Genomic DNA, 16331 nt, shown 5'->3' on the forward strand with positions numbered 1-16331 from the left:
CAAATCTATTCAGGCATTCATGCAGAGGAACAACTACAATGTTCTGGAATGGCCATCCCAATCCCCAGACCTGAATATCATTGAACATCTGTGGGATGATTTGAAGCAGGCTGTCCATGCTCAGCGACCATCAAACTTAACTAAACTGGAATTGTTTTGCAAAGAAGAATGGTCAAAAATCCCTTCATCCAGGAAATCATTAAAGGCTACAGGAAGAAACTAGATGCTGTTCTGTTTGCAAAAGTAGGATCTACTAAATATTAATGTCTCTTCCTTGCTGAAGTGTCCATATTTTTGCATCTGTCAAGTTTTGTTTTAATGCAAACTGCACATTTTCTGCTACTCCAATAAACCTCAATTCTCTACTGAAATATGACTGTATCCATCAGTTATTAGGTATATTAAACTGAAATAGCTGTTGCAAACACCCAAATATTTAGAAATAAAAATAATTAAGATTAATAGGGGTGCTTTTTCATATGACTGTATAACTGGCATTCATCGTTTCTACCACTGAGGAAGAACTCTTCCAGACATGAGCTGCTTAAGTTATACTTTGACTAGGCCACTCCGAAACCTTGATGCTGGGTTTTTTTATACGTTTATCTCAATGTAACAAAATCTAAGACAATTTTTCATTGGAATTAATGTATTTATAAAAGGACAAACTGTAAACATGTGCTGTCATTGGATGGGGCTTTCTGTAGAGACAGAGGGCGATCTGATTTGATTTTAATTCCCTTTTCCCCTCAGTAGCAGAGCAGAGGTGCTGAGGCAAACTTGCCAGCAGGGGTAGCACTTTTATCCCGGCAATCTACGGTGGAGAATCTGTGCTGCTGTTTGAATGATGAGTCATAAAACTCTGCTGTGCAAACATTCTCAACTAAAGCTGTACTACAGGTGCTGGTCATAAAATTAGAATATCATGAAAAAGTAGATTGATTTCAGTAATTCCATTTAAAAAGTGAAACTTGTATATTATATTCATACATTACATACAAACTCATATATTTCAGATGTTTATTTTGTTTAATTTTGATGATTACAAATGACAACAAATGAAAATCTCAAATTCATCATATCAGAAAATTAGAATATTGTGAAAAGGTTCAAAATTGATGGCCCCTGGTGCCACACTCTAATCAGCTAATTAACTCAAACCACCTGCAAAAGCCTTTAAATGGTCTTTCAGTCTAGTTCTATAGGCTACACAATCATGGGGAAGACTGCTGACTTGACAGTTGTCCAAAAGACGACCATCGACACCTTGCACAAGGAGGGCAAGACACAAAAGGTCATCGCTAAAGAGGCTGGCTGTTCACAGAGCTCAGTGTCCAAGCACATTAATAGAGAGGCGAAGGGAAGGAAAAGATGTGGTCGAAAAAAGTGTACAAGCAAGAGAGATAACCGCACCCTGGAGAGGATTGTGAAACAAAACCCATTCAAAAATGTGGGGGAGATTCACAAAGAGTGGACTGCAGCTGGAGTGAGTGCTTCAAGAACCACCACACACAGACGTATGAAAGACATGGGTTTCTGCTGTCGCATTCCTTGTGTCAAGCCACTCTTGAACCACAGACAGCGTCAGAAGCGTCTTGCCTGGGCTAAAGAGAAACAGGACTGGACTGCTGGTGAGTGGTCCAAAGTCATGTTCTCTGATGAAAGTAAATTTTGCATTTCCTTTGGAAATCAAGGTCCCAGAGTCTGGAGGAAAAGAAGAGAGGCACTTCATCCACGTTGCTTGAAGTCCAGTGTAAAGTTTCCACAGTCAGTGATGGTTTGGGGTGCCATGTCATCTGCTGGTGTTGGTCCATTGTGTTTTCTGAGGTCCAGGGTCAACGCAGCCACATACCAGGAAGTTTTAGAGCACTTCATGCTTCCTGCAGCTGACCAACTTTTTGGAGATGCAGATTTCATTTTCCAACAGGACTTGGCACCTGCACACAGTGCCAAAGCTACCAGTACCTGGTTGAAGGACCATGGTATCCCTGTTCTTAATTGGCCAGCAAACTCTCCTGACCTTAACCCCATAGAAAATCTATGGGGTATTGTGAAGAAGAAGATGCAATACACCAGACCCAACAATTCAGAAGAGCTAAAAGCCACTATTAGAGCAACCTGGGCTATCATAACACCTGAGCAGTGCCACAGACTGATCGACTCCATGCCACGCCGCATTGCTGCAGTAATACAGGCCAAAGGAGGCCCAACTAAATACTGAGTGCTGTACATGCTCATACTTTTCATGTTCATACTTTTCAGTTGGCCAACATTTCTATAAATCCTTTGTTTTTATTGGTCTTCAGTAATATTCTAATTTTCTGATATGATGAATTTGAGATTTTCATTTGTTGTCATTTGTAATCATCAAAATTAAACAAAATAAACATCTGAAATATATGAGTTTGTATGTAATGTATGAATATAATATACAAGTTTCACTTTTTAAATGGAATTACTGAAATCAATCTACTTTTTCATGATATTCTAATTTTATGACCAGCACCTGTATCTTCAAAGGTGACTGTAAACATTTACAGGACAGCATAAACTCGTCCTATTAAATCTGAGGTTTAAATGTCAGTAAAAAGGTGTCTGCCTAGAAAAATTACTTAAGACAGAAACAGTGGGGAAAGGATGGGTTCAGTTTTACTTTGATTTTAAAGGCTCGCTTGAAGCCGCTGGCAAAGAAGCCTCCAAAGGGCCCGATGAGGGAGGCGAAGGACGACAGGAAGATACTGTGGATCTGGAAGGGGTACAGGTTCACCGTTTTCTGAAATGGAAGCAAAGGAAAACATCAGCTTCTGATTTATCAACACTAAAGCCAAAGCATGATTTAAGTCAGGGCATTTTACCGAAACAGAGCACCAGTACCCTCAGCATCAAACAACAACAGGCTGCGTTGATGGAGAAGGTTTGAAATAAAGCAGCAAGTCTCACCCATCTCAGCGTGTTCTGCAGCACAGCGGGGAGGGTGTACTCCTGCATCACAAACAGATCAGACGGCTCGCATACGACCGTGAACCTGTTGGTCTCACTGTTGAACTCCACGGGACACACAAAGTACTGGAACTGCGACAGGAGGTAGGACAGCTGAGGAGGAACGAAGCGCAGGGAGACTGTGAGCTGCCATTCTGAGATGGCCTGAAAAAGATCTTTACACAGTGTTTATCTGAAAGCAATTAAAACAAGAAAGAGCATTTTGTTTGGTTGTTTAAATGCTTCCGTCACAGAACAGGCTATTAAAAGTATTTAACTGCAACTAAGAAGAAGGTGAGAATATTTGCCAACCTTATATCTATTCGTCTATTCTCAGACTGATTTACGTAACACCAGAGGTGTGCAGGTTTCACTCCTCTAATTCAGTCATTATAAATTAATGAATATCATTTTAAATAAGATTTCTTTAACTGTGAGGTTATAACAGCTAATAAGCATTGAACAGATATTGTTTGCTTCACTCTCATTTGAAGGTATCAGATACCTTCAAATGAGAAATAAGAAATCAAAGACTCTGCAGAACAAGAACCGAGTGCAGGAAGCTGCTTCATTTAACAAAGGAAAGAACAAACCAGCTGATGAATAAATGTCTGCATTTCACACAAACACTGGAAAACCATTTAATTAAAAAAGTTGGTTAATAGTTCATGCAGAAGGACCCTGGTTCAGGTATCAAACCTATGAACTTCTCACTCTAAGGCGGCCCTCCAAAAATATGGCATTAAAATATCCTAAAATTGTCCGTCTCCTCTAAGATTACATTACATCTCATTATAATGTGTTTCATAGACATTTCCAGCCCAGAAAGGATGAATGTTCCCTTCTGCAACTTCTGGGCGTCTCTACAAGACGTCTAGGAGAAATCTTTTAATATAGAGGAGAAATGGCAGCTCTCCTCACCTTATATCCATAGCAGGGCATGTCTCCCTTATGAGGGATGCTAAATCCCGCTGCTAGTATCTTAGATCTCATAATTAGCTCCTCATACCTCAGTGCCAGAGGGTTGGAAGGTCAGCCTGAACTGTTTCTGCATTACAAACGCCAGGCAACAGAAACCTTTATTTTTAATAATTCAAAGTGAACTTTAGCACTTATTATTAGAGACAGACTAAATAAAGGTTTCAGAACTCCAGAGATTTCTGTTAAAGGTCTCTGGAGTTGATCTTTTAATCCAATAAAGCGTGTGTAAATGGTTTGTCATGAAAGGTGGATCACTCATGAGCCAGGGCCAGAAAACTGCTCAAATTTAACTGAGAGTCGATTGAAGGATAAAGAATCAGCGGAAAGATTTCACCCGCTGTTCAATATTTGATCACAAAGCCAAACACTGATCTGACGACCAGCAGGAGTTGGGATTCTATCAACAAACTTCCTAAGAGGGGGAATCGATTGTGGATTTATTCCCTGCTCCTAAAAAAAAAAAAAAAAAAAAAAAAGATCTTCTCTGGGTGATCGGAAACTGTCCAGAAGGAGAGGCCGAACATGTGATGAAGCTGTGAAAACTGCCAAACTCACCATGAAGCCAAAGACAACCGTGCCGAAGTAACCCCCGATGAAGCCCTCCCACGTCTTCTTGGGTGAGAGCTGCGGGGAGAAGAGAGCAAAAAAAGGAAGGTTCAATTCAGCTACAACGCCATTTTAATCAGCTGCTTTGAGAAAAATCTGTTTTTATGCTGTAGACTGGGGTGCCTTGGACAAAATCCCACAAACATTAAATTCAATAAATAGGAGCTTAAAATGAATTGGCTTTAATTCTCAACTTGTTAGGTAGTTAAGAACAAAACTTCACGTTTCTCATAGTCTTTCTTATGGGTCTAAACCAGATTTGGTTCATTCAATACAACATATTTCAGAGACATTCAAAGAGAAAGTTTGATCTAACCTAAAAGTAGAGTAAATCTAATTTAGCTGCATTTTCTTTACCCCACCATTGGAAATACATTAAACTCTGGAAAAGCAGAAGGGGAAAAAAGTGTAAACACAATGGCATGATGAAAATACTTTTCAGCAAGGATCTTAGGTAAGCAAACACTGTAACGCATAGATCAGGTGAGGGCAAGCTCAGACTGGGAACCATGTTCGGCCCTGGCACTTTTTCATCTACACCGGCCCATTTATGGACCCCAGCCCTTCTATAGACTTCTATAATGCGGTTTTACTGGCTTTGGTTATTAACACGGCCGCAACAGTGACTGCTGCTGCGTAACATCCACACTTGCACATACTAGGTCTACAACGTAAGCCAGAGTGTTGTTAGAACACCAACATAAAACAATACAATATAGAGGCAGACAGGCAGTTCTTCAAGAATGAATACATGAAAGCGTAGCAGTGTGTAAGCATTCACTGCCAGTCTAGGTGGCATGTGGGCAATAAAATGAAACAATGTAAAGATGCAAAACCCCATCATGCACCGCAGCATATTTTTGCAAAATATTCGAACATAAGCTGGCCAAATATAAGAGGAACATCATAGCATTTCAGTTTTATTTATAATTTAGTTTGTTGGAAGAAATAGAAAATGACACCATATGCCAACCGTCACAAGGATGTGCATGACAAGGAAAGGCTATATATACTGCATGCATCATTTAGGTAGTTAACATTGTATTACTTCTTGAGCTCCTTGAGTTATTTACTGCCGGTGCTTTGGAGACTATGTGTTGTGGCAGGGATGATTTAAGGAAGACCGGCCCACTGGGCAAAATGCCTGGTAACACAGATTACCAGTCCTAGCCTGGGTAAGGGTTGGAAGGACTCTTGAAACTATTTGTAATCTATGATTCTACAGAGAGAAAGAAAATACACAAGAGAACATCTAAGATGGCTGAAGATCAAGTTATCAAAAAATGTTAACAATTAAAGTTCATGAAAAGGACAATTAGAAAGAGGTCCGACCAACTAAGTTTACTGAGGACATCAGATGGGTTTATATTAAATGTCCTGCAAACTAAAGTCAGGTTGAGCTTTACACTAAAGAAGTCTGGAGTAAAATACGAGGCCACCTTTCTGACAGCAGAAGTTCGGCCCAAAAAAGGACAAGACAATGTTTCCAAACAACAGAAAATATGATTTAAGAAAAAGAAAACCAAACAGGAAAATAACTGCTTTTGTCCAATCAAAATCAAGAGCTCAGCCTGACAGTAACTCTCCTCTTATCACTATTCTTTATAAAGAATAGTGATAAAAACTTCCTCCATACAAAATAAAACTATTTTAAGTTATAACTGGAGGTCAATAAACATCCATATTTTCTCCTAAGACTATAGCTTACTTCAACATCTGTTACCAAATGTATGCTGGTGACACTCAACTTTACACTTTTGTACAACCACTGGTCTTAGCCTACTACAGTTACTGAAGTTGTAGCTGAGCATACTTTACTGCACAAAAGTCCCAAATACAAGGATCAGAGCTTAACGTTGTTTTCATATTGGACTAAAACCTCCATCGTAGCATCCACATTAAATCTGATACTAAATCAGCATGCTGTCAAAATAAGAGGGACGTTAAAAAAAACAAAAACACAATGATGCATGCTTTTTTGCTGCAGCATCACCTAAGATCATAGCAATATACTCTTCAAACCTGGATCTAGAATGAGTTCTGACCAACAAGAGGAAATCTGATCATACAACTTCCATTATTAAATCCCTTGTTCTGTTTATAAAAGGTTATTAGAAGTCTGCTTTTTGTCTACAGGTCAAACAAATTATGTGGTGCAGAGATAAACTTCTGAGTTGCTGTTCAAGAACGAATTCCTCAACTGTCATCAGACACCAACCCAGTGATGGATTCCAAAGCTTTTCTGTACTCCTCACTTTAAGAAATAACATCCTAGAAAAAAAAGCTTGTTCAGCCCGCAGCTGTTTGCTCCTTTAAATCACAACAAAAAAAAAAAAATTTTATTCACTACTGCTTTCTATAAATGAAGCTTACTGATAAATGAGAGCTTAAAGCTTCCATTTAAGATGAGGCTGTCCTATTGCTTTGTGTAAAACCTACATTAAAGAGAGTTTGGCTTACCTTGATGAGAGGAGTTCTCCCAAAGAAGAATCCAAACAGATAGGCCATGATGTCATTGCAGATCACAATGGAAATAGGAACAATGAACCTAGAAAGCAGGAATTCCAGTTATGGTGAGAGGTAGTGAAAAGTACAACCGAAATGAGATCCTAATCTGTTCTGGAATATTACGATAAACAGAATCAAATTCCTTCTTTTTACTATACTTGATTGACTTAAAATCTGTTTATTTTTTGCATCTTGCAGCTAAAGGAACATATATATGCTGCCTCAACATAAAAAAACACCACAACAGTCAGGAAACACTCATGATGGCACACATACAACCGCGGTCTGGTCCGTCGCTCTGCGTCCTGCTTACCAGATCATTCCTTCAAACAGGTTCTGAATGACAAGGTGGGACTGAGTTACCACAATCAACAGGGTCACATGGGTCCAAGCAAACTGAAATGGCAAACACAAACAGTTTCACTGCATGGGAATGTTGCTGTGCCTGTTCACAGGTGAGCTACCGTCAGAAATGGGTGGAGTCCAAACAGACTGACGGATGGAGTAAACGACAACGATTAAGCCGTGCCACAGAGGGAGATGAGCTAAATCTGTCGGAACAGTCATGATGGAGGCAGCACAAGGGCCAAAATGGAAAAAAGCATGAGGAGACTGCATGCATACCAGAGAACATTAATCAAACATAATGGAAGCAGCACAGTACAGGAGCCAACTTTACTTATATCTTATAGTTATATCTGTCATTACATTAGCTACTAGTCCAGCCATGCATTAAAAGCATGAATGAGTTCTTAATTTGGGAGTTTTATTGTTCAATTTTGAATGTTTCTTTTTCAGTGGGGAACAATTAAAAGCCATTCAAGATAAGAGTTAAAAAAAAAAAAAAAAAGCAATACGCAATCTATTGTAGATGTTTTCATACAAAGAGCCAAAATAAGAATATTAATAATAACAAAAAGAATATTATTAATAACAAAAGGAGACACATTAATATTGGGTTAAGCAGTGAACAACTTAACAGATTATAGCACTCTTCCCACTCTTCATGGTAGAATTGATGGCGCTCATTTTAATTTGTCGGTTTCATAGAAAACTATTCTTTAGCAGAGTTCAGACATTTTCTGGTGAGCAAAGGTCAACAGTTTGGAGAGGGTGTTGGGGAAGCTTAATGTTAGCCTCCTTTATTCGTCCCAAAATAGTTTTATTTTTTATATAAGTTTTAAGATTTCCTGTTACAAAGGCCTTTTGTGCCCATATTTCTACCTTCTGACAGGAGCAGATGGAAGGAAACCATTCCGGGAATAGGGTTGGAGGTATGCATTTATCTATCAGCAGTTAGCATCAATGATGCTCACTGCCATGAGTCATTTTAATTCATATATGTTTAAAGAAAAACTAAATGTAATTTTAGCTGTACTATGTCTAACATTACATACCAAGTGAGAACCGGAGATAAAAAGTGTGATTTATGAGCTGATCAGTGGAGTTTAGCTCTTAGCAGCAGTCATACCCTGGGAAATATCCCAGGCTTTTAGATATTTATTGCAGGATAACAACCCTGCAGACACAACAAAAAATTAGCTGTTTGGCCACAAACGACAAGAAGAATCTTTGAAGGAGTCAAAAGTTGGCTTTAACACCCAGGAACATTGCGCTAACTCTTAAGTACGGCGGTGGCAGCATCATTATGTGCTGCTAATAGAACTGGTGTATTTCACTAAGTGGATGAATGTACTGAGTGCAAATCATTTATTTCACCTCAAATAAGCAGCTAAGTGGTTCAAACCTGGTTACTGATCAATAATAATAATTAAAAAAAAAGGTTTGGAATGGATAAAGCAGGATATTTGAAGGCCTGGGAAAGATGGTTTCAAGGCCTTGACCTCAACCTTGAGAGAAATGTGTGGACTATGTTTAAAGATGGGAGGTTCCAGGGAAGCTACGACCATAATTGAACATCAATTATTCAATGAACAGCAGGAGAGGAGGCCAATGTTTAGCTGGGTTATGATAGTCAACGGCTTGATGCCAACAACTGTCTATTTTAGGCACATTTATATAAATGGCTTTAAAAACTCCAATAAAGGTATTTAGAAATAAAACAAACAAATGTTTGTGCCTTTAAATGTGGTGTAAACAAGAAAAGCAAACAAAATGATGGTTAAATAAAGTTAGAGCAATGGGGCTCTAATTCTGCACCCGAATTTCAGAGACTGGAGTACAAATTAGGTCTGAAATCTTCTCAGTATGACACGATGAAAAGCAGCGAGAGAATGGATTAACGCAGAAGCAGAGAAAATGTTACTTTGCTGATACACACCATGTAAAACTGCAGGCGGTAATGTTTCTTCACTAAACTCAGCACAAACATGCAGAAACCTGTGAAAGAGTAAACAACATGCTGTCAGTTTTACTCAACAGTGTACAGTAGATGAAACAATAGTCTGCTGTGTCCTGGAGGGAGGAGTATCGTGAACCATGCATTTGATTAAACAATTCTCCACTTCAGATTTTATTTGCATGGCTCGTGTTCCCTGCAGGCTCTAGACCCTGCAGCTGGATTGTGTACTGCTTGGACGCATCTTTAAAGGCATCCTGTGTCTCTGCTGACCTTTCTAGTCACAAAGTTTTTAACTGACTGTCAGGCGCTTCTGAAACTGCCTGATGAGCCGATGATTCCCTCTGATGGTTCCTCGTCAAATACCAGCTTCACACAGACCAAGTCCTTTATGTCCCCATGTTTCAAACAGTTGATTTATACAGGAATAATAAGCAGGTATGAAAGCTGGATATTTGTAAATTATTTATGCAAAAGATGTGTGAGAGATGGAGGAGAGAAATGCAACAACCTGATGGGTTAAAAGGATTCTTCATCGACCGCTCCGCAATAATCAGGTGACCCTATGACGCCATGTTTTGCTACAGCAGACTTTGGAAACGTTTCATTTTGCTTAAGATCAACAGGATCTTCTTCCAGCTGTGTTGTTCACAGTTCAGGCATTAATCTCATTTTCTGACTTTAGACAAGAGCATGTTTATGTAGGCTGCCATTCACAGAGTTGGAAAGGTGAACACTCATGTGACTTAGCTTTAACTAACCGTTTTGAAGAGCAGCTAAACAACAGCGAAGCACTCGAAGCTTTTAAACTAAAAGCTAAAATGTCACTTAAGTATTTATTCATAATCGTCAATTGTACTATTTAATCGCCTTGTTTGATGGGCTGAACACCTTTAAATTCTATTTCTATTCTAGTCTCTTTGTTTGCAAATTGATCATAGCCCAGATTAACTTGTAGTTTTAAATTCCTTCCTTTTAAAAAAAAAAATATGATTCTCTTTTCTCTGTTTGCTGTGTTCTTTGCTTCCAGATTCTCTTGCGTTTGATAACAGCTACATAAATAAAGCTAAGCAGATCAAAGAGAAAAGTCTTGGAATCAAAATTCATAAGCCAGAGTAGCAGAAAGTGATCCACTTATGCTTTCAAAAACGTTATTGGCTGAAGGCTCCCATAAGAGTTGGGTGGAAAGGATCCTGTGTATTCCTTACTACGACAGAGTATGCGAGTGATACAGAAAAAATATCTTTCAAAATAAGTAAAAATAGGAGTTAAATTGAGATATGAGACAAATGATGCACTTAATTAGGGCACCTCAAACACAGACAGTACGACCGAGCTGGGAGCCTTTCGCCTGCTGGAGGACTTTAAGTGACTACTTCTTCTCCTCCTGCTGCGCTCTGTTATCACTCTCCAACTTTTTGCTGTTAATTATGGCTCTAATTTTATGCATACAGTCAATTTTTGTAACTGGATTTATATCAAGGCTTTTTCCCCCACATCTTCAGCACTGAATGTGGAGGGTGTTATATGTGAGCTAATATAAGATCAATCAGCTACTTAACTAGCAAAGAAAAGTTATAAACAGCACACAGAGGATATGAATGAGCTTATGTGATTGTATATCAGAAAAGGTTTCCCCTTAGGGTTACATCTGATCTTTTAGCACCACAATTAAGGCTCAGCTCCACAAAACTAACACTGTTTGGGGGGAAATCTGATTTTTCCTTCTGCAAAAGAACCAGAGACAAGAATGTATGCAAAGTGGGCAAAAGAGCAAGAGTAGTTTTCTGTTTGTTTCCTTTTTCCCCCCTTCAAGATATTAAGTACATTATCACCCTCGAGTACAAACTCACCTGCGAGATACAAAGTGAAAGAAATGAAGCGGTGATAACGAGCCAGGAACTGCAGAGGTTCCTCCCTCCGCACCAAAGCTCCAAAATAATCTGCAACCGTTTCACCATAGAAGAAGTAGTTGACACAAATCAGGAAGTACCTGGGGCAGAAAAGAAAGCTCTGTTCATTGTTTGCAATAAGTTGTAGCGCCGTTGTTAGACTTTTCGGAGCTTAGAGTATGGGTCAGTGGGTTTCTGGGTCTACTAGTGTGTTTCTTAAACACGCTGCAGGTTAATGTACAGCAGGTTACGTGTGTGGAGCTGTTGTGAGTGGTGGCCTTGAGGAAATTGTTTATTTACTTCCAGCTTGGCGGTGATCTTTGCTCCGACCTGCATTGTGTGGGTGTGTATGCAAAGTGTTAGACTGAGTCGCACGCAGACAACAAAACATGCAAATCTAACAAACTGCAATTCAAGTTTCACCCTGCAAACAACAGACCATTAGATCATGATTTATTTCATGTTAAGTATGCGTTTCTGATTGATAAGAGAAAAAAAAAGGCAGAAGTTCCTGCTATTATATCTCTGAGAAAGCTCATCTCCACCATGTTGGTGTCAGATTTTTATCTAAAAATTCACACTTTTTTAGTTCTAAAGGAGAAAAATGGTTTAAAGGTTTTCACATTTTTATTGGGAAATAGTGGGAGACGGCCTTGATTAGGAAGGAAGAACCCAATGGTTAGTCGGTCAGGGCGCCAACGTTCCTTTGTGGAGAGAGGTGAACCAGGCCTGTGAATACCAGGCCGGCACCATTCCCACAGTGAAGCACGGTGATGGCAATATCATGCTGTTGGGATGTTCTGTTTCTTTAGAAGCAGGAATTTATATACTACTTAGATTAGAGGAAAATATTAATGCAGCAATGTACAGCTACATCCTGGGTAAAAATCTGCTCCAGACTTCAGACTTGGGCAACGAACCACAAGATCGCTCCTTTATGGTTACAGCCGGCCTCTCAGTCAGTTCTCACAGATCTGCCCCGTTTTATGTCCAGATTAATGACAAATTTTTTTCAAACTGGCTTTTAATAATTAGAACACACTGTTTTATGCTTAGGAGTTTTGTTTTTTTCAATGTTTTTATCTTTCTGTTAAGCACTTTGGTCTTCCTGGTGTTATTGTAAAGTGCTATACAAATAAACTTTGATTGATTAATTCATATTAAACACGTGCGAGAGCATGCACAAGCCCATTTCTCCTTGTGCACGCTCTGCTTAAAAGTTGCTGTTCTCATAACTCATACAAGCTCACTGTGCCTGAACGTTCGCCCTGACCCTAAATCACTATATAGAGTTTATAGCCAACTCAGTTAACTGACTATTTGGAAAGATGATCACTGCTTTTTGCTCCATTGGTTACATAACTCCTCCTCCACAGCAAAGTGCCTGCCCCATCTTTGTTAATAGTCGCCGGTGTCAGGTAGCGACAGTGGGCCGTTATGCCAGCAAATGCTTTGCGAGGAGAGCTCTCCGTGCAAAGCATTCTGGGATATGTCTGCCTCTTCTGAGGCCTTTCTTTTCTTCTCATACACTTCGTAGACACTTTTTTTCTTATGACCCTCGGCCATTTTCAAAGAACCGCGGTGAGAAAGATGAGCTTCAATGACTGTCTGAAACCGTAGCTCATCACACATATAAGCCTGAAAGAACACATGCTCAGAAAACGATAGCCAATGGGGCGAGCACATAGGACTGCCAGAATGAGGACATTTAGGAGGACCTCTTATTTAGATGATCCACCCAGATAAAGAAAATCCTCCACTATACCTTTAAGCAAAGGCTGTGAATATTTAAGGAAGTTTATTTTTTAGTTTACCATCTTTTCTCAATATGCAACCACAAAAAAATATCATAGGAGGGTGATCAGAAAAGTATTTTAAAGAAACAGATAAATAAACACCATTTGGACTAAAACTGTAACAACTAAAACCTCTTTCCAACTGAAAATAACACGTTAACGCATGTTTTTCAAACATGGGTCGACCAGCTAATCGGCATATGGCTCCCCTTCCATAAGCAAAGACAGCTGGGTCTGACCACTCGCTGGCTGCTGCATGGCCCCTGACCCCCCACTGCTGCGTGTCTGGTGACACAATCCCGCTGGCTTAGCTTTGATGATGTCACCAGTGCAACAGAAGTCAAGAAAGTAAATAATGGAGAAACATGTAAGGAAGCTAGGATACTAAGTGTGCTTTATGGTTTTGCTCCTTGCTCTGTCCGAATTCCTCTCACTAGGGCTGCAGCATGTTTATCAAATGAGTCGTTTTAGGCTTATTCGATCAGAACCAAATGGCACGGTGTGTTGACGTCCGTATGTTGTGTTCAAAGGTATCAAGTAATTTAGCGAATCAACTAGGGTCTGGTGTTCCCACAGCATGCCAATCGTTTTTAACGCGGGTCGCTTGCTGAGTCGTTTGACCCGAGTATGCACACTGTTCCCACTGGCACTAAAAGCCGATTGTTCCCAGGTTTAAGTGGGTTGTTCAGCCAGTGGGAAAGGGATATAAATGAGGAAAGTGTTTGAAGCACTTCTCTGATGCACTGTATGGACCACACAGATTACTTTAGGAGGTTTATGGTCAAAAGAGACAGAACATCTTGGAGTTAAACATGGTGAGCCTTTGGCTTAATTTCTTTGTCCGTTTAGGGGAATATTTGATTTGAAGGACACAGAAAGAGAAGAGTCTAATTTAACAAGACACATTTCAAAACTGCAGCATAGATTTGTGCTCATGATGGGAAAAAAACATCTGCTGTTTACCATAAAAATCCATTTTCCTTACCAGCTCAGAGTCCTGAACCAAGGCAGCTCATAGGAATGGTAAACTCTGTAGCCGATGGTGATGATTTCATGGAAACACTTGATTTGAACACACATGACCTGCGTCAGAAAAAGAGGAGGGGGTGGACAAGTCAGACGGACAGCAGGGACTCAGTTCTCAGGGTTTATCAAAACCTATAAACTTATTCTTAAAGCTGAAAATCAAAGATACACACACAACACAGTAAAGCTTTACGATTCACTGTAACTTACCACAAAGATAAGAGTGATGGGTCCCATATAGATGATGAGGAAAAAACCTGAAATCATACAGATGGACAAAAGTCCTCGTATCCAGTAGTTCTTCCATCTGTGGAGAAGTTTATAAAGCAAACAAATGTTAATAAAACAGAACAATAAATCCGCAATTGAACTAAAAAGGCAACAATTTTACAACAGAAGATCCCCATTAGCAGAAACAAAATTAGGTAAAAGGGGAAAGAACATTTATATAAGCTGAGAAGCAGAGGCATGTAAGGGTTATAGAAGTAAAGGATTTATCAGATCAATGCGATGCCACGGCCGAGGCTAGAAGTGACCCACACCACTGCTTATACGTCTGTGCTTTTCTTCTAAGAAAATTCACTTTTTTTGTCTTTCTACAACAACATCATTTTTTGAGCAAAAGCAGACTAGACAGCTGATCAGTCATACGAGATAAAAGTTGCTTCGTCAGAGCAGATTCGAAAAAAGTGTTTCCATCTTTTTTGTGCCTTCACCCTTTTTGCAAAAGCCAAAAAACACCTCAAGCGAGGGTAAAAACCTTTCTGCAAATTCCTGCTATCTTGTTTGAATTTTGCAAATTTCCATCAACCTTTTCTGATGCAAAGCTTCAAAATGCACATAAGAAAAAGCTGATGAAAACGCACCTATTGTAAGCAAGAATCAAACAATGTGGTTAATAACAGCTAAGTGTTTATAAACCAAACCTGTCAATTTTTTTTTACATTAATCCATAAATAATCAGGTAGGAAAAGGTGCCATCAAAAAGATTGTTGTACAGAATGTAAACAGAGGGATGCTAAAACTATGCAACTTAAAATGATATTCACAGAGATAAAAAGGTTTCTCTTCTTAAATGCTAAATGTTTATACATAATATATTTTTTTAACAGTTTCTGTAAAGTAACTGCAACCATCAATGAATCACGACTAATCCAATTGTTTCAGCCAAAATAAATAGTACTTCCCAGTGCTTTATATCAAAAAAGAAAGTATTAAAATAAAATCCATTGTGATCTGAACACCTTGTGCAGTGTCTGCAGCTCTGAGGCTCACCTTTCACAGTGAATCTAAAGAGCAGTAACTGTCTGTTGGATGAATGGAGAAGAAAAAATAGCTGCATCATGAGAAAAGCTCTGTGCACTGCTGACGCTCTGCATCTCTCCAGCACAACCCCCCTCCCACGACGCAACCTTTACCTTCCAATCCATTCATCCCTTCTCTGCTGTCATTCAAAGAACTCCATTCATGCATGATTGCCTTCACTACTGTTATGTTTTCCCTGCATCAACCTCCTGATCCTGGTGTTCTGCAACGTAATACCAGGTAGTGTGGTTTGAAATCTAATCTACTCCCTCCCTTCTTCTCCTCTCTGCAGCCAGTTTATCGGCACGTCTCTCTGCAGCACTTGAGCTGCAGTGGCGCCCTTTGGCTCGACAAACCTTAAGGAGCTGTGTGACCTGCAAGTCATCCAGTGGCCACACCCTCCACTCCTTCAGCGTCACACAAAAACACTCCATTGTCAGTTTGTGCTCATGTTACTGAGGACCTTTCCACTTTAAGGCACTGATATCTCTGGTATCTGTTTATCTGTTCAGTCCTATCTTTCTTCCCATGTTTTTCCCCTATCAGACACCAGCATTTCACAACAAACATCTCATCTGGGTAAACTAACATTTCTGAGTTTTTCCAAACCATTTTTAGAAGATGACGGACCAAACATGCCTGCCTAACTGAACCAATCAACAGAGGAAGGAGATTATTGATCGGAGAAAAAGCCGAGAGGCCTAAGGTCATTCTGCAGAGATCCTAAGCTCAGACAGGGAGAATCTGCTGACATGTCAGCTAATAGAAATGCTTTATAGCTGCCTACAAACCATGTATGGGACACATTAAACATGGAGGAAGGTTCTGGTCAGATCACAATAAAAGCAAACGTTTCAAGCTGAAGGTAATAAGAAGATGCATGGAGGTTAATAATTGGAGAATTCTGGGAGACCTGATGTTTGATTTCCATCCAATATG

General features: G+C 39.6%; 1 protein-coding gene across 1 annotated transcript in view; it reads right to left on the bottom strand.

The window, feature by feature from the left end:
• The window catches only part of cds1 (CDP-diacylglycerol synthase (phosphatidate cytidylyltransferase) 1), a 37444-nt gene that overhangs the window by 3689 nt on the left and 17424 nt on the right, over positions 1-16331 (bottom strand). The window contains exons 3-11 of the mRNA XM_038288113.1: positions 14298-14394; positions 14047-14144; positions 11227-11366; positions 9356-9414; positions 7388-7470; positions 7027-7114; positions 4516-4584; positions 2941-3093; positions 2654-2773 (exon numbers count right to left, since the gene is read on the bottom strand). Of these exons, the coding sequence (XP_038144041.1) occupies positions 2654-2773; positions 2941-3093; positions 4516-4584; positions 7027-7114; positions 7388-7470; positions 9356-9414; positions 11227-11366; positions 14047-14144; positions 14298-14394 (907 nt within the window). The remainder of the gene's footprint in view (positions 1-2653; positions 2774-2940; positions 3094-4515; positions 4585-7026; positions 7115-7387; positions 7471-9355; positions 9415-11226; positions 11367-14046; positions 14145-14297; positions 14395-16331) is intronic.

This window comes from Cyprinodon tularosa, unplaced genomic scaffold, assembly GCF_016077235.1.
Source record: "Cyprinodon tularosa strain WSP-4 unplaced genomic scaffold, ASM1607723v1 ctg249, whole genome shotgun sequence".
NCBI classification, from domain to species: domain Eukaryota; kingdom Metazoa; phylum Chordata; class Actinopteri; order Cyprinodontiformes; family Cyprinodontidae; genus Cyprinodon; species Cyprinodon tularosa.